The 19440-nt window shown below is 39.6% G+C and overlaps 1 protein-coding gene, 1 long non-coding RNA gene and 1 pseudogene across 2 annotated transcripts; all 3 read left to right on the forward strand.

The window, feature by feature from the left end:
- Positions 1-1873: 1873 nt before the first annotated feature.
- Positions 1874-8289, forward strand: LOC127804165 (uncharacterized; annotated as a pseudogene).
- Positions 8290-15996: 7707 nt separating this feature from the next.
- On the forward strand, positions 15997-17029 carry LOC127804253 (uncharacterized). The gene is made up of 3 exons (XR_008023675.1): positions 15997-16126; positions 16414-16507; positions 16877-17029. It is a non-coding gene; the product is annotated as an uncharacterized LOC127804253 (long non-coding RNA).
- A 703-nt stretch (positions 17030-17732) lies between these two features.
- On the forward strand, positions 17733-19440 carry LOC127804456 (uncharacterized). The gene is made up of 3 exons (XM_052341320.1): positions 17733-17738; positions 17832-19271; positions 19402-19440. Exons 1-3 carry the CDS (start codon positions 17733-17735, stop codon positions 19438-19440), a joined length of 1485 nt encoding a protein of 494 aa, XP_052197280.1.

Below are 19440 nucleotides of genomic sequence, written 5' to 3' on the forward strand. Positions count from 1 at the left end.
CAGTGCATTTTTTAGTTATGAACGAAAATTAAAAATCAGATTTATAAAAATTAGTGGTCGTTGGTGGCCACGGTTGTGGCTAGTTTAGGCAGTTTCTAGGGTTGGCCAACTTGGTAGGGCATAACCGATTCATGGGACAGTCCAATGCGTTTAAGGGTGGATCTGGCCTAGTTGTGGCAGCCGTTAGATCGGTCCAAAACTCAATCTGTTGACCTGTTAACCCTAATGGTCGACTTTTCCGTTAGTCAGTTGGGATAGACGTTTTGGATCTTGTAGTTATTTATTTCTCATGTAATTTAAAAATTTGTTAGATGACTTTGACGCACCCCAACCAAGAGGCGTCTAAGGGAATCCCAGAGCTTATATAACATATGAGTGGATTAATTGTATTATAGTGGTAATTGTTGCATTCATATCTCCAATCATCTTGGTATTCTATATATATTATTCATGATTTCATTCTTTAATTGCATTTGGGAAATTAGAATCCATTTTGTTTGATCTGAGTATATTTACACTTATGGTTGATTGCATTCCTTTTAATTTGCATTTGGCAAAAAAAATATGATTCATGTTGTCATGGACTATGAATGTTGATACTTATATGTGATATATTGCACGTAGCACTTATTGATACTAAATGATAGTATAAAATGTGTTAAATGAAGTAACTAGTTAGAACCCTGTATTGCTAACTATAGTAAGGCATCAAGTTGATAATTTCGTTCACCTTTTTTTTTTCTCAATTCTTCTAGGCTTGTTCAATTGGAATAATAGATGGCTTATGGTTCGTTTACTGTTTCCTATTGGAGTCTAAGGCTTCTTAAGAGGGGATAGTGACGGTCACAACCTCCGAAATTGGGGATGACAAAGTTGGTATCAGAGTCTAGGTTACTTTTGGGACATAAAATGAATATGATGACACGTAGATACACGAATAAGGGGTTAAGCACTTTCACATGCATTGTATTGCACACACCAATGTTTTAAAAATCGGCTTAAACGGCCATTGGTAGCCTTGATTTTGGCCTAATCGGCCGCCTAGCCTCATGAACCACCTCGACCGCACATTAAGTTTAGAATAACTTGATTTAGGGTTTTTTCCCCCTTACCCATTCTCTCTCTTGTCTCATCGTTGTCGTTTGCTCTCTCCGTTGTCGTTGCCACCGACTGTCTCTCGTCACTTTCTATTTCTATCTCAGTCTCTTTCGTTGCACGTCGCCGCCGCCTGCTCTCTCTAGTTGCAACCGCCATCGATGTTGCCATCGCCACTTGCAGGAAGATTTGCTCTCTTTGGTTGCTATCTCTCTTTTTCTCTGAGTCTCAACCTTTGCTTTCTCTGGTTGTTCTCTCTTTCCCTTTGGTTTATATATGCACAATATTATATATATAATATAATAATTTTATTAATATATATAACCTCTATATATATTATTTGTTTATATATAAATGAATATATATGTAAGTATGTGTATTTGAGATAATATAAATTTTATTTAAATTATTTTTTATGCACCGTCTAGGCGCTAGGACTCAGTCTGATGCCCGACTAACGCCTAGTGCATTTAAGAATACTGGTACACCAAGAGCAAGTTTTCGATAGAACATGTATGAATGTGACTCGCGACATATTCACGACCTTACCCTGCTAAGAATTCTAGGTTCCTTGTGTATATCATGATTGTATATGTGAAGTTTTATGTTATTTGATAAATTATTTTATTCCGTATGATAAGACACTCTGCATATTGTATTGTATATAGGAGAATCATGCCTGCTCAGACACGGGATGATAAATTATTTTGTTTCACATTGGGTTTAAATGGGCCAAACCCAAAATCAAAAAACAAACCCAAAGTCCAATAAAATAAAACCCAAATTCCTTACCCTAAATCTACAAACCTGACCACCAATCACCATTCCATCGCCACGGCGCCACCCACCACCACCGCCAGAACACGTCGCCACCACGCCAGAACATGCTGCCTTCAGCCCATCACCGTCAGGTCAGGTCACGCCATCACCATTTACCAGTTCATAATTTTTCCCTCTTAATTTTCTTACAAGTCGAACAAAAAAGTCAGTTTTAATTATTCAAATGAGTCTTGTATGATTATTTGGTTGCATGGAACTTTTTTATTCTGCTTTGAGAATGTATATTTTTATATTATTCTTGCAATTTTGCTGATTTAATTGGAGTGATTGTACTTGCTAATTATTTAGGCCAAAGTCAGTTTCTTTTTCTTTTGTATGAATATTTGGACTGATTGTATATGTGGTCGATTCTAATTCAGTTCTAAAAGATAAACAAGAATCGACCACATATAGATTCCTGGACCCACCCCTCTTTACCCTGAAAATATAAGCTTTATCAAGCTTCGTTTGTGCTGTTCTCTGTTTCATTGAGTTTGGTTTTTAACTTGTACGCTCTATTGCTGCAGAATCTTAAGTGTCAAGAATGATAGCGGCTATATCTTGGGTTCCAAAGGGGGCCTCAAAGTCAGTCCCTACTGTGGCTGAGCCTCCTTCTAAAAAAGAGATTGAAGAGATGTTGAAGAGTCTAGTTATGGAGATATGGTGATATATCTTATAATCATCTTCTTGTTTCATTTTACATTATTGATCACATTAATGTGGACAACTTCTCTAGGACGTCAGTAGCGTGTTGATTTACTCGATATATACTCTAGCATGTTAAGCACCTTAACTTGTACGGTCATCTTGAGCTATTCCCAAGTTAATGATATCTTGATGACATGTTGTAAAACATATCGAATTTTGGAGAACATATGACGAATTCAAGCAATATAGAATTGACTCCTGTATTACAATTTTCTGTTAAGTTATTGAAAGAATCTTTCTTGTATTGTTTGCAGTGCAGATAGTGAAAATGCAGAAGACGATGAGGATTTGGAAGTTGATGCACTCAAGCAAGATGAAGTTGCCCATGCACTGGCTGCTGCTAGTACACTTGGCTGCACAAATCTAGAAACTGACAGCATAGAAGATGCTCTAAAGGAACTGGACATGGATCATTACGATGAAGAGGATGACGGTATCTTCGCATTGAATTGCACTTATTTTTATTATTATATTTTTATTTCAACATGGGCAATGCCCTACCCTAGTTCTCCATATTATATCAAGGTAGAGATGCGACTATATTAAAAAGCTGGTTGCAAACCTAGCTTAAGGAAAAAATCATAAAATTATGTTCTTTGATTGTCTTTTCTATAAACTAAAATCATAACTTATTCACCCTTGTGCAAAATTTTCTCGTGGATGCAGGTGTTGATATGTTTGGCTCCGGGCTTGGGAACTTGTACTACCCTAGCAATGATCTAGATCCATATCTGAAGGATAATGATGTATGTTCCCCAGTATATCATAATTAACTGTCTTTGAGTATATTAATTCTTTTGCAGTTCCCATTTCTTTTTTCTTATTTTCCATTTTCCTTTCTTTCACTTATGTTTGCATGGGATTTGTTTCTTTCAGGACGATGATTCTGAAGAGGAAGAGCCCATAAAACCAGAGGATATTGTCTTAGTTTGCACACGCCATAAGAATAGCGGCAGCGGTCACAAAAATTGGCTTGAGGCAAGTAATAGTTGGTGATTAGATTCTCTGAAACACGTAGTCTTATTGTTTTAAGATTACCTGACCTTTCATAGCTGAACTCAGTCTTCAATAATAGGTTTTGATATTAGAAACCACGAAAGATGGTAGTTCAAACATGCGGCTTCACCATGATATCATCATCTCGAAAACTCCGCTATGCACAGCGTGGCTTGATTGCCCACTTAAAGGTGGAGAAAAAGGTACGACTAGATGTACATTGGTAGGTATTTAAGAATAGGGGTTTGAAACACGCAGCTTGCATATTCTCCTTTTCTTGTTTGTTCAATATAACATAGCTTTATGAGTACACATTTTTATATATGTTTTACACTGCTGATGGTTCTTCACTTCTCTTGATAATAATTTTATTGTCCTCCTCTTGTGATGTGATGATAAGAGTGTATTTTCTCATGATGATTTGTTTATTTTAAATCCTTCAGATAATGATGTTAAAGTGTATTTAATACATGGTGATTTTGAGTCATCCATATTTTTGCCTTACTGCAATGGAGAACATCTGTTTATATGGCTTTCAACCTATTATAGGAGTACTTTCACGATGAATGTAAGACAGATATTTGAATGTTTGCTCAGGTTGGCAGGGTTTTGCTAGACAGACATTATCGAATTCGAAGATTTGGACTTGTGTCTATACATGACTCGGCCAAGCAAATGTGATGACAAAGGACATTTAAATCTTTTATCTCCTCTTTAACCGTGTATTTTCCCAAAGAAAACCGCTAAAATTGTAATAATTGTATATTGCAAAATTGTGATTATTGTATATCTTTTATCTTTCATTGTTCCTATTATCCTAAAGTACCATATAAGTTATGAAAAAATTGCAGGGAAGCATATTTGTGTGTCTCAATCGTTAAGGAATTACGAGTAGCAAGATTTCGCACGTCCAAGCAGCCCGTGTACTCAATATTTTTGCCTTGCCCATAGATTAGAAAATTTAGAAATCAAATGGTTCTGATGTTTCTAACATTGTATCTGAATTCTGACATGCACGCACTTGATTCCACAACATGGGTGGGTCTGAAGTTAATGTCTTTCTTGGAGTTGCTTTGTTGTTGAGTTCATAATAGTACAATAGCTGAATTGAAGTTTATCCATCCTACTTGTATATAATTCTCAAAACTTCTTCATGTCAAAGTCACAATTGATGTGGCAAGTCTTTAATTTCTGCTGCTATCATTATATTTTCTTTCAATTAAAGGCTGTAATATTTTTTTTCCCTGTAATTGAGCCATAGTTGATTGTTTTCCATCTGGTTAGTCTTTTCTTTTCTCCTTCATCAATTATTTGCATGTTGATAGGGAACTTCATAGCTGTTGGCACAATGGATCCGGCTATTGAAATATGGGACCTTGATATTGTATGTTCTTGTTGCCTTCATTTTCTGGATGACTAATTTACAGTTTGATGCATCTTTCCTAAATAATTTTCTTCATGTTTTTGAACTCTCAGATGAATGAATTAGAGCCATCTCTTGTATTGGGTGGCATCAGAGAGAAGAAAAAAAAGGGAAAGAAGGTTTGCTTATAAAGTTTCCCCTAATTGTTGCCTTCAAATCAAGTATCTGATGCTAGTATCTCATGTATTGCATTTTTGTTTATTTATATGTTCTTCACTTATTCCATGAGCGTGTTTGGCTAAAGTGAAAAGTAGAAGTTACTTTAAACTAAATTTATATTTCCAAGCATGTTAGAATAAGTTTCTTCTCTAGATTTAAAATAAAAATGTAACTTTTGGAAAGTACCTTACCTTAATATCTTAAAAATGTTAGATTAAGTAATTTATGCTGCATGTATTTGGTATGGGTCCAACTAAGGGGATATACATTCTTAAGATCCCGATCTGATGTGCAGCAGTTAATTATTTGCTACCTTTCTTGCATTTTTCTTGCTCTCTTTACTTCTGAAAAGCTTAATTGCAGTATACTTTTTTGTTTGCTTGGTTTTCCTTAAGATTTGTAATATATCTTGCGCTTATAGTTGACTCTTATTTACCAGTTTATACTATTGTTGTGTTTTCTAGATGATCAAAATTTTATGTCAAATGTCATTTGTTGGGAACTTCATCTTAACTTGATTGTTACGCGGTTTCTATATAATTTCTTGAGTTAAACCTCTGTAAACTTTAGTAATTTCATTCTTATTGGCATGCACGTTTGATTGTTAGAATATAATTGAATTTGCGACTGGTAGCCACACTGATTCAGTTCTTGGACTTGCTTGGAACAAGGAATACAGGTATAGGAATTCTTCAGATAATTTCATTTGTTTATATTATGGTCTCTAAAGAGATCTAATGTTCTGTTATTGGTAAATTTATATCTACATGCAGGAACATACTTGCCAGTGGGAGTGCAGACAAAACGGTTAAGATTTGGGACGCGGCTACCGGTCAATGCAACATAACCATGGAGCACCATACAGACAAGGCAAGAATTGAAACTTAGCATTATTGTATTTTATTTTTTTATGTGATATATTCTTAGCAGGTAATTTCTGAAATTTCAGTAGCTGCAGCCTCTTACCGGAATTTTAAATGCAAATGCAGTCTCTGTTTCTGATGCTCATCTTGAGCTGTTCTTTGTAGACTTGGCTAGAAATGAGAAAAATCATCTAACACATTTTCAAATCCACACGTACATAAATTCAAAGAATTTTCTTTAAAATGTACCAATTAACAACTATGCTAGTGTCAGACACTTTGGACACGAGTTTAAAAGTTCTTAAGCATTGCGTGGACTTTGGTTCTGAAAACTCAATTGGTAGAAGCTCATATGTGGGATGTTGACATGGCAAAAAATGTGTCATCTTGTTTTTTGCAATTTACTATATATACTAATGAGGTATTGAGGATTTTGGTGCTATTCCAAATAATCCGGTTCTTAAAATATTCAATTGCACAAAGGTTTGAATTAGATGGTTCTATCCTATCTTCACTTTTGGAAAGTACTTTTGTCACAAGTACTATATTAGGAATTGATTCTTTTTTAACGCATTTGATGAAAAAAAGGTCAAGTACGTTTGACTTATATTGGACAATTCTAGTCATGAGAAAGAGCTGTAGCATTATATATATATATATATGTATATATGATCTACTAAGCACCGTTGTTTGGCTTATGCTAAGCAACAATGACATGGCACATCAATTAATTGGTGGATGAGTTAAAGATGGGTCCCAGGACTTAAATTTGATTTGTTGCCATGTCACTGTAGCTTAGCATAAGCTAAGCAACGGTGCTTAGTAGATCATGTCTACTTGTGGCAAAACTTCATTGCTTCTGGAAAATGTTGTGATCCTGCTTCATGTCTTCAGGTCCAAGCTGTAGCATGGAATCCGTTTGCATCTCAAGTCCTTCTCATGGATCTTTTGATCATTCAGTAGTCATGGTACTGTTATGCTAGTCGTTGATATGAGCTGAGACACTCGTTGATTTCTGTTAAATTTTGATAACATATTCTATATATGGACATTATAGAAAGATGGCAGAATACCCTCTCACAGTGGATTTAAATGGTCAGTCACAGCTTGTGTGGAAAGCTTGGCATGGGATCCACACACTGAACATTCTTTTGTGGTTTGTATATCATTTATTTCTTTCAGTTATATTGGAACTTGGAAGTGTGAGTTTCTGAAAATGTATATGATAAAGGATACCTGAATGAAGTGATTGTTATCCCAGGTAAGCCTTGAGAACGGTATGGTTACAAGTTTTGATATTCGCACTGCTAGCTCTGATCCCAAGCCAAGTTTCACTCTCCACGCCCATGACAAAGCAGTATGCGCAGTTTCATACAATAGCCTAGTCCCAAATGTATAGATCTTTCCACTCTTCATTTTTTTTTCCCCCTCTTTTCAAGTTCTGACTTTGTGATTTTTTATGTCCCACTTTGCCCTTGTAGCTTCTTGCAACTGGTTCCATGGATAAGACAGTAAGCTCCATTATTCTCGTTTACTTTAATAACTTAAAGAGTACTCCTGGTGGCTATATTCAGTTTATATCTGTATCTTGAATGCTGTTGTTTATTCCATCCACTGCAGGTGAAACTCTGGGATTTAACGAACAACAACCCTTCACGTGTTGCATCCCATGATCCGAAAGCTGTATGTTACCTTTGCATATTTATTTGTTGAGAATTTAATGGATTATTTTGTTGTCGAATGAATGTTGTATCTGTGGATTGTTGTCAGGGAAAGATATTTTCGGTTTCCTTCTCTGAAGAAGCTCCCTTTTCGCTGGCCATAGGAGGCTCCGGGTCCGAGGAACAGTTGGAGGTAAGTAAGAATTATATATCTTCCTATCGATGTTGTCTTTATATATATGTTATTGTCAACACTTGGATGTTGAAGAATCATGTCATCTTGTTGGCTAAAATAGATGCCGATGTGGGATTTGTTATCGGACCCCCGGGTTGCTGGAAGATATGGGAAGTATGCCAATGAGCCAAGGCGCCCCCCAGTTAGGAAGATAATCAAGTCATGTCAATTTTGAGTACGAACCTGCCCACTAAGTTATAACTTAAAAATAGCTCAAAACGTTTGAATTATGGCTTTCTTATTCTTTTAACAGTTTCTGTTCATTGTAGAAAAAATAAGCACAATATTAATTGTCAATGGCATTATTATTATTTATGGAAAAGTAAACCTTTTTCCAGCTGCTGGTGGGATAGCTATTTTTCTTGTTGCCACCGTGATCTGAGTTCTATTTCATGAGCCCAATGCATAGGAAGAGCTTACAAGTTAATTATCTGGGTAGGGTGAACTTCTAATTAATGTATATTTTGTTAAAGATTTGAGTTCTTTGAATTGAAATGTTTGGATGAATTATGAAGCATGAGTGAGTGAGTGAGTGAGTGAGTGAGAGAGTACAGGAAGGAAACATAGTTAATATGATAATGGAAAGGAAATTAAGGAAGACTACATTACAACTGCTCCAACCACAATCATCTTAATAATTAAAATTCTATATTTTAATATGATAAAGATATATTTTGAAATGAAAATTAAAATTCTACACTAGCTATTCTTTCTTTATATCCAATTAATATTTCTAATTTAAATATTTAGTACATTAATGTGTTTTAACGTTAATTTCTCCTCCAATAACAGATGCATTTAAAAGTTGAGAATGGCCATTTTGAAATTTACTCACGTTTTCTTTGGGTAATAAGAAAAGAAGAAAAAAATTAAAATTCTAGGGTTCATTGCATTTAATCTAAATAATGGGTAAAAGTGTTTGGTTTAATAGGATGTAGTTGGTTATTATATGACACTATTATTATAAAAATATATAAAAAATTAAGCTGAATCTTAATAATTTTTTAAATGGACCGTTTCATCTATTCTATAATTTCGTCGACACTTCATACATACATACATATCCACACAATCTATAAAAAAAAGTGTGTATATATGTTTGTAAAACATTCAATATTGGACCATTCTATTCTTATATATTTTTATTTTTGTCAACAATACCCATTTTAATCTTATTAATTTAAACATATATTACAGAAATGGTTCATATATGTTGCCAAAATACAGTAATTAAAATTTATAATGTGGTGTCCATTCGATCTTAGTATCAGGTGAAGTTAGGTTGCCGTGAGAGAATCTGCCTCAAGAGAGTTCGCTGCAAGGATGCCTGTCGCAAGAATTTCACCACACGCTCCTTTGCCACAAAGATCTTGCTTTGCCTCAAGGTCTTCGCCACAAACTTTATTATCACAATGTAACGCCCCGCTCCTACTTATGGGTGTTACTCGTGAACAATTACCCAAACTGTTCACCTGCCCGGTCTGAGATGAAGGGCGGACTATGTTTTAAGAAGAAACGCCCTAGGTGGGAACTAGGCTTCGTCTGGCCCTTCGCTTACCCAGGATCCAAAAACACCCTAGGACCTTGCGAGTTTCTTATGAATAAAGAAATAACCCGCTACACCGCCCAAGGGCTTCAAGATGCTTCTTAACACCGGGCTAGACTAAGGGGAAAAACTCATACTCAGAAAAATCCTCCAAATTTTCCAATATTTCATCGCTCGGGGACTCATTCGGGGATTTTATAAATTTTTTTCTATAGCCCAAAATCTTCCAAAATTGGGCTCTATTATTTCCCCTTTTATTCCCCTAATTTTTGAATTTTCCCCCTTTTTCTTTTTTTCTTCCTCGCGCGGGCCCCATGGCCGGCTGGGCCCTTCCTGGGCCCGGCCGCGCGCCCGCGCGCGCGCCTGCGCGGCTGCCCGCCCCCGCGCGCCTGCCGACCTGCTGCACCCCAAAAAATTTCCAGCAACCCCTTTTTTTTGAAATTCCATATATACACATCAAAATATACCCTTTGGGCTTAAGAAACCCTTACACAAGGCATATACAATTTAAACAAAAATTACACCATTTGAAAAAAAAAATATTCAAATGTCTTCATGCTCAAACCTCTTTCTCTTGCCAAACCCTTCCATAGCATGCTTCAATACCTCAATACTCCTTGGATCTTCAAGTTTCCAACAACTTCAAGCCTCCAAAATCACTTCCTTTAATTTCCTCAAACTCCTCTAGGCTTCTTGGATTTCTTCTTCTCCTTTTTCTTCTTCTTTCTCTCTTCTTCATTCCTCTTTATTTCCTTCAAATGGCTAAAGGGAAGACTTCCTCCATCTTCCTTTCTTTTCTTCTTCAAGACTCTTCAAATGGAAAAACTTGAGCTTGAAGGTCCCCTTCCCCTTTTATAAAACTCCCATTTCTCTTTTCTTTTTTTTTTTTTGATTTATTTTCCTTGCCTTGATATTCCCAATTGCAAGACTTGATCCTAGCCTTTCATTTCTCCTTTACTTTTTGAGAATAAATCTTGACCATTGGAAGAAGCACAATCCATAGCTCTTAGTCTTCTTTAATCTCAACCCTTGATGCATTTTGGAAGACTAAATCCCCACCATCCAAATTAACACAATCCATGTGTTTCTCAAGAATGAATCCTAGCCATGGACTTCTTTGGAGATCCAATCTCCACCATCCATTTCATTCTTCTATTGGATCCTTACATCCCATTTGGCAATCCATGCCAACATAAAGCCTTAAATCTCTACCATTGGATAAATTCCAATTTCAAGACTAATTTTCCACCATTGGATCAAGTCTCCAAATCCCATAAAATATCCCATTTCTCATTTATTTAATTGGGGCTAATTTCACCACATTAAATATGAAAGACAACTTAGAGAGACATAAATGCTTTCCTTTCCCATTTATTTTAATCTCCCATTTTCCCCCATTAATGCTTGACCATTTTCCATTTCTTTTGCATTTTCCTTTTTATGCAACATAATTATGTCTCCCATTAATTGCAAGAATGACCATATTCCAATTTCTTTTGCAATTAATTTGATCTTCCATTTATCTTGGACACCACTTTGCCAAGTGTCACTCCATGCCACCAACCTTGGCTTCCAAGACTAAATCTAAACCATCCATGTGGCACCCCCATATAAATATACCAATTAATTATTTCCACTCCCATAATTAATTTCCTCCTTTTCTCATAATTAATTCCTTTATGGAATTTCTCTCCAAAATTACCAAAACACCATTTGTGAATTTTCAATCCCATTTATTTCCACATAATGCAAAATGGGAACTAATTCACTTCCATACTCAATTCCACCTTGGAATTATCTCCAATGTACCAAATTACCCTTTATTGGACTTCGCTATCCAAATTACCAAAATGTCCCTCTCATAGGGCACCCTCAATCTCAAGGATCCAACACCTTCTCAAGGGCATTTTTGGAATTTTTCTCACTTTCTTTCCTATTCTTTTAACACCTGTAACACCGGGTGTTACATTCCTCCCCCCTTAAAAGAATTTCGTCCTCGAAATTCGTTTTACCATCATCTCCTACCCAAGACAATCACATTCTCGGGTTACTTGCCAAATTCTTCTGCTCGAAAATCCCATAGCCTATCCATTCTTCACATTTACCTCGGGTCATACCTACCTCAAGGCTTCACTTTAGGCTTTCGTTCTTCCAACTCTCGAGGACATTCAACAACCGAACACCCCTTTGGCCTCTTGCCAAATTGCACAACTGGTTGCTGTCCACGCTTACCGCAACGCTATCCATTTCTGGATGGATTTTTGCTACCTCGAGCATCACTTTGCAATCTACTTCCATTTTTCCCATCAGTCAAAACCACATACGCTAACATTGCATTATTGATCAGTCTATCACGATTTTACGCCGATCACACACGGCAACGTTTCTCACTGCCAAACACACATGGCCACGATTTTTACGCTGGTCCAACCAGCAACGTCTTAGCACTGATCATTCACCGTAATGTCACATTCTAGTGCCCATTAGATACTCGGACACCCATTCCACCATGGCATACCGCCATTATTCACACGCCTACATAGCTTGAGTTGATCCTCATGGTAATCTCTCATTACCGATCAGCTTACCATGCTAGCACTACCTAGGAAGCACTCATTTGGCCCGCCTGGCCAACTTCGACCATTTCATACATGGTCTTCTACCTTAACTAGCCAACCCTCACTTATCGGTACGATTATGCTAAATCGACTTACCTAACATCGTACTAGGCTATCGCACATTTCAACCCTGTGTATAGCCCGAGTTCGCATCGAGCTTGGCGACGTGTGCACCATTTCAATCTCACTTCGAGCCTAAGCATGCTCGGGCCACAACCTTCTCCCAACCGAGAGTTCTTCGCATTAAGCACACAACGATACTTACTAGCCGATATCACATGCTAGTAGGGTCTCATACCCATACCAGGGACTCTCCACTGAGCAACCCTCTTCAATTTTTCACCCCATTTCTCTACAAAGCCTCTTACTCTTGAGGCACAAACTTCCAGCCATCATACATCAGGTTCATTCTCAACCCGTCATAGACACCTGATTTAAACCATGCATAATGGTTCCTCTTGTCCTCCTTGGCAAGGACATCACCATGACAGCAACGAATTTTTTTCTCCCCCACGATCGTTGCATTCCAAAATTCACCGATACCAGCCTTCATGGCCATTCGCACTCGGCTTCAAGGTCTTACCATGCACGATGGTTACCTTTGACCTTCCTGACCACTTCTTTTCCCTAACCGCGATGACGACACCACCATGCTATCGCAAGGACTTGCTGCTCTTTGAATCTCACTAGTCACCACAACCAGCACGACCCTAATTTTAGGTCGTCTTTCTCCCATCACCTTTTATACATCTAGCATCTAGCTAAATCCCTTAGAGACTTTTGCTTCTCCCGGATTTCTTATACACTTGTTACAGCTAACACTCACCTCTCGGTGAGCAACCACATGGCTCTAACACCGCAACAGCTTCACTAGCCGATTTCTTTTCACAACCATTAACCTTAGACGGGAGGTTAATTTTTTATCAATTGCTCACACTCCAAGGCATCTCTTCAACTGCATCACTCATAGCCATTAGGTGATTTCATCACCTCAACACCACTACTGGAAACCCATCTCGTCCCATCAGCTCTTTCTTCGAGCTCTCTTTACCCATTAGCGACATCTTAAATTCGCCTCAACTTCCATCTAACCAACTCGATTAACTCTAGCCGGCTCGCTTGGCTCACAACCCACATAACCTTCCTCTAGGCACTGTACTTGCAATCATCGATTACCGCTTCGATTTAAACTCCAGTCACTGGAAATCACCCTTGCCACTCCTGTGGAATTCACACTTCCACTGGATGGGGTAGGACTCACCTTCCTACTCAGGCACTTGCCATTACACTAGCCTTTCCCCGGGTGGCCTTTCCTGATCGAGTCGTAGCGCCTTAGGAAGTTTATCTCACATTGTTGCCTCATGTGCAACTTTTCTTGGGAGAACATCTCAAGTTCTATCCTAACCACAATTTCACTACCATTGATAGCTCTCATTCCAAAGCCACACTCCTCTGAGTGGCACATTTTTGCCCTGACCAACCATCTTTCATCACCTTGCATCTCTTTCTCGCAATTTGTATGGTCTAACCACCAGGACCCGCTGGACCTTTCTACTAAAGGCATGCACGGTACCAACAAGGCTTTACCTCACCGCCCTCGAGCATCACTCTCCATTATTGCCATCCGGTGCTACCACCTGGCGATTTCTCGTGTGTCATCAACTGGAAACCCTTCCAGTGCCACATGAGGACAGTTCCTCATTTCGCATCGACACAACCAAGACTAACACCAGACTGTGCAATCGCGCACCTTCACAGATTTCAAACCGTGCCTTAGCCGCACGTTCAGCCTACCACAACTCACATCACTGGATTAGAGATTGCTTTATTTGAAACCTCCACACGCTTTAATTTCCTTATCTGATGGTTGGCTTCCATTTCGTAAGTCTTGCCCTCCACGGCACTTACGTATCATTCTCGAGCCATTCACCAACTCTACCAATCAGTCCCATCTTCATACATTACTGCAAGATCACACTGGGTACATCATCCCAATTTACCAGATCACTACGATCAATTTTTAACCACAACTATATTAGCATCCTTTAGCAAGGAGCATCGCCACACCTCTTGTTATCACACCACAAGATATCACTCCCTCGATTCACAAACTTTCTTGCTGCCTTGACACCCACAGCACTACCACCAAACTTCAACCCTTACGAAATTTTAGGTCTGGCTCAGGCATAACATACAGCACACCCCAGATCTTCGGTGTCTAATCGTCTCCACAACAGACAGGTTACTCCACGTGGAGGGCTGCAGTCCCTCCTGTGGACTAACCGTCTGCATCCAGTGGTCCATAGCATTAGACCCGTCACTGGTAGGCGTCAACCATAGCATTATTCCCACGCTAGACCCGTTTCTTTTCCCCGGGTTTCTTTCTCAAACATCTCACCGATCTTCAGTCCCTGACCATCTGCATAGTCACTGTGTTGTCCTGTGCTTTAGGCGCACCAACACCTTGTCACCATCATCGTGTCACTCCCATACACTGGCCCAACACTAGCTCCCCATCGTGTTGCCCTGCGCTTCAGAGAGTCAACACCCAATCACTTTTACTGTGTTGTCCCTTACACTGGCCCAACAACAGTTTTCTACAGCATGGCTCAGGTCCCACTCTGATCTATTTCGCACCCCGTATCATGACTTTTACCTTCCAGTCACACTTCTGCTATCGAACTTGACATGACTACCTCGCCACGCTCGCAGCCACTATTCTTACCAGGCATCCTACTCGACTAAAATCTATCGGATCATAATCGCGTTCCACGTCTCCTCCTTAGGACTACTCTAATGTCTTATCCCGCACGGAAGATTTTTGATCTCACCTGATCAATTTCCTAAGGTGCTGCTCCACATCCTCGGCATCTGATCGTCACCTACAGTTTACTAAATTGCTCAGGCCCATGTAACATCCCATTCAAGCGATAGGAAGGACCAGAACAACTTGCCCTAATGGACCTACGTGAACTTCCCAGGGGGGTCACCCATCCTTGGATTACCCCAGGTTAAGCACGCTTAACTTGGGAGTTCTTTGCCAACATTCAGCCCAAAAGGTATCCAGCTGGTGTTTCCTTTCTTACACTATCCTCGATATATACTAACTTCTCTGGGCTCTCGGGGTATTACATTCTCCCCCCTTAAGCACATGACGTCCCCGTCATGTGTAATACCCTCAAACTTGTAAGCTATTTCTATTTAATAAATTAAATGATTTCCCGATTTTCTTTAGGTTCTCAAAGACTCGGGAATTTGTGAGATTCAAGGATCTTTAGGGGACTTAAGGGCAATGAACTTCAAAGTTTATTTAAACCTAACTTTGGATTCCAAAAAGATATCAAAAGTGGCTATGGATTTCAAACCCAAATTAAATTCAATTAATGGACACATGTCACCATATGGATGGAGACACATGGGTAGAAATGATTTCATGGACACGTGGCGTAATTTGGATGGAAAATCAAAAGTAATGATTAAACACCAATCTCGAGGGACACGTGGCACCGTAGGAGGGAAGCAATGATGAAGGCTCACATCTTGAGGGACACATGTCGTAGTAGGAAGAAAGTAATAATGAAAGCTCATATCTCGAGGACACGTGGCGCCGTAGGATGAAAGCAATCATTATGGCTCAAATCTCCATAACACGTGGCGAAAATCCATTCGTTAAAGGGTTAAAAATGTCATGATAAGGCTCATATCTCAAGAGCCACTTGTCACCATGGGAGGAAAGCAATAATTAGGGTGTAAATCTCAAGTGCCAAGTGTCACCATCTTAGAAAGCCAAGTGTCACAATCCTATGGATTTAAGGGCACTATATAAGAATGCCTTGGGTTGGGTTTTTGGCCACCAAATTAAGGGGGGTAAGTTGCTTATAAAGGAGGGGAAACTCTGCTGTAAAGAAGGGAAGGAAACCCTGCCCGAGTAGGAGCCGAAAGCAAGCCGTTGGAAGGCACGAGCCCCTTGAAATCCGTGCAAAACAGTAACCAAAACTGCAAGGTAAGCTCATCTTCTTTCTGTAACCACGTAGAGGGTTGAAAGAGGAGTCCGTAGGTTCAAACGGCACTCGAATCGGAGTTAAAATGAGAGAGTTATGCCCGTTTTAATTTTCAGGGTCGGAAGTCCGTCTGGCGCGTGAGCCGCACGCGCCCAACAGAGCTGCGCGTCCAGGCGCGTGGCCGACTTTGTGGGAGCGCGTGTGGGCGCGTTATAGGTCTTCTTGGCTTGAAATTTTTCATGAAAACTCCTACTTTTAGTAGATACTTATATATCTAAACTTATTTTAGGTTTGGATACAAAAAGGTCTCGGTTTTTATAGAACAGTCCACTTGGAGCGACGTTTGGCCGTGAATTTGTGCAACCAAGAAGTGGGAAGCTTCGGTGAGTGGTTTCTAAACTGTATTTCTTACATGTTGTGCATATTATTGAGCATGATGGCGGTGATTACATGTGCATATCATGTTATTTCGTTTGATACGCATGTTTCTTTCCATTTGTTCATGCATCACTACGTGTGGCTTGTGACTAGTTGTGAATATCATGGGTGAAGGGAGTCTTCACTTGGCCATGTTGTTAGGCTGTGTTACATGATAAGGTTGGCAGGGGTGATTGCAACACCCTGGCGTCACATCCACCTGGAGCATGCATCTCTGCATTTTGCATTTGCACGCATGAAGTTATTTTAACCCTCACTTAGATTTAACGATCTAACCCGGGTGTTCATACCCCTGGAATATTCAAATGTTCCAGATCTGTCAGGCTCGGGCTCAAAGGGAGAAGGCCTAGAGGCGGCGCGAGTGTAGTTATCTTGTTTAGGCGTCTCTTATGATGTTGTAGTATGTTACAAGATTTGTACTCTTAACTTTGACAATATTTTGTCTCGTGGAGAATGAAGTCTACTTTCCCTGCTATCTTGATAAATTGTGTGTGTGAATGTTTATTTATGGAAGTCCCAACATTTCAGGTTACGATCCTTACTATAGTATATGGGATTTCCTTAACGCCCGTGTAAATATTATAGTACCTTATATACTATCTTGGGGTTGGGGCGTTACAGTTGGTATCAGAGCCCTATAATTTTGATTTGGGTTTAATGAGACTAACTTTGGAGATGTTGCCCTATATCAGGAATGGATCCACATCAGTAGGGCAGCTTGTTTATATGTACGAACGATAGTAGTAATGAATAAGGATAAGTAAGTGCATTTGTTGTTAGATGAAATCTCGTGGCCTACCAATAAACGTGACGAAGAAGTTTAAGCGATTATTGGGGATCTAGATTTTGAAATATTTGGGGAATGAGGAATATGTTCAAATACAAATCCGAGATTTTAAGAATTAGGAATAATGGCTTTTGGAAAATCAGGCGGCCATTTTTGGGGATTTTCAAGGGATTGCAGGATCTAATTGAGGATGAAGGTATTGGATTTCCTTTAGGTATGACTCATTAAATCTTAAGATTAGTAGAATTGAAAGACACTAGAACGACCAGAATGGTTAGTGCCTAGGGAAACTTTTGGGATTAGGGACACCATATGAAACTGGGCAAAGGTTGGGTAGGCGCAACTTAAGTACTGATGATAGCATTTGGGAATTTTCCGGATACATGGTGGTATGCTTAGTTTACTCATTTGTTGTAGATAGATCGTTAGAAGCCACACGTTAACAATGCTAGTCTTATGATTTCTTGTGTGGATGTTTTCAGATGGTGAACACCCGTCGGACCCGGAACTGTAGGCAAGGAAGTGAAGTTCGGGAGGAAAGGACAGAGGCACCCCAGGGTAGCCAACCGCATGAGAGGAATCAAGAATATGGAGATCGGATGATCCGAGTCGAGCGGATTCTTGAGAACATGGTTGTCGTCATGCAAGGGACACGACCTACACAGCCAACGGGGCATATCAATCCCCGAAGTCCAGATATCAGCGACCGATTTCAGCGACTGAATCCACCCATTTTTCAAGGGAAAGCAGGAGCCGATCCTTGCGAAAGCGAGTATTGGGTGGAACAAATCGAGAAAATCTTTGACTTCATTGGCTGTGATGAGGAGGATAAGGTTAGTTGTGCCACTTTCCAACTTCGAGACGAGGCAGATCAATGGTGGAAGACGATGCAGAGGGCCTTACGAAGTCCTGAAGGGCAAGGTGAGCCAAATGTTTCATGGGCGCGATTTAAGGAACTTTTCAATGCTAAGTACTTCCCTCTGTGCAAGAAGATGGAGAAAAGCCGAGAGTTCATGAACCTGCGACAGACCGAGGGCATGTCAGTTGCCCAGTATGAAGATAGGTTCACACGTCTCATTAAGTATATGCCTATCTATAATTTGGACGAGGAGGCCAAGGCTCAAAAATTCCTGGGAGGATTGAAAATGGAAATTCAACAAGCCTTGAGTTCTGTCGGGCCACGCACGTATGCAGAAGTAGTCTTTCAAGCCCAGACTGTGGAGAGTAATCATGAGAGGATGAACTCCTTGAGAAATGAATCCCAAAACCCAACAGACAGGAAGTTTGATAGAGGGTCTAACTTAGGACCTCGAGGGAAAAATTTCAAGAAAAAAGAGAATTGCCCTAAATGTCAGAAGTCACATTCAGGGAAGCCATGCAAGATAGAGACCCCAAAGTGCTATAATTGCGGAGCTAATGACCACATGATCCGTGAATGTACGAAGGGACGGGTGTGCTACAATTGTCAACGACCCGGCCATGTTTCCAAGGATTGTCCGCAAGGGAAGGGACCAGGTCAGCAGGGAGCAAATAAAGAGAGCCAAGGATTTCGCCAAGGTCGCGTATTCAACCTGTCAAAGGAAGATGTGACCTTAAATCCAGCAGTAATTCAAGGTACGATGATCTTTCTTAATACCTCGGTACAAGTACTGGTAGATCCTGGATCCACGCATTCATTCATATCTCATGCATTGACACGATGCTTAGAATTGGAGTTGGAAGAACTTAGTTACCCCATGGTGATAGCCACTCCTTTAAATAAAGAGATGGAAACCCGTTTGGGTTATAAGGATGGGAAGATTTCATTTGGAAATGGTGAGTGGGCAATTGAGCTTATATCCCTGGACATACAAGATTTTGATCTAATCTTAGGGATGGATTTCCTATCTAAATACAATGCCAAAGTGGATTGTCGTAGAAAGGTAGTAAGCTTACAAGACGAGTGTGGAACTTGGGTGAAATTTCGAGGTCAGGATAGTATTGGGGAAATCAAGCGAATAACTGTGCTTAAGGCCATTAAAATGATGGAAAATGGTGCTTATGGGTATCTAGCTTGTGTCGAAGGGGTTGAGAATAAGAAATGGGAATTAG

This window comes from Diospyros lotus, chromosome 6, assembly GCF_014633365.1.
Source record: "Diospyros lotus cultivar Yz01 chromosome 6, ASM1463336v1, whole genome shotgun sequence".
In the NCBI taxonomy this organism is placed as follows: Eukaryota; Viridiplantae; Streptophyta; class Magnoliopsida; order Ericales; family Ebenaceae; genus Diospyros; species Diospyros lotus.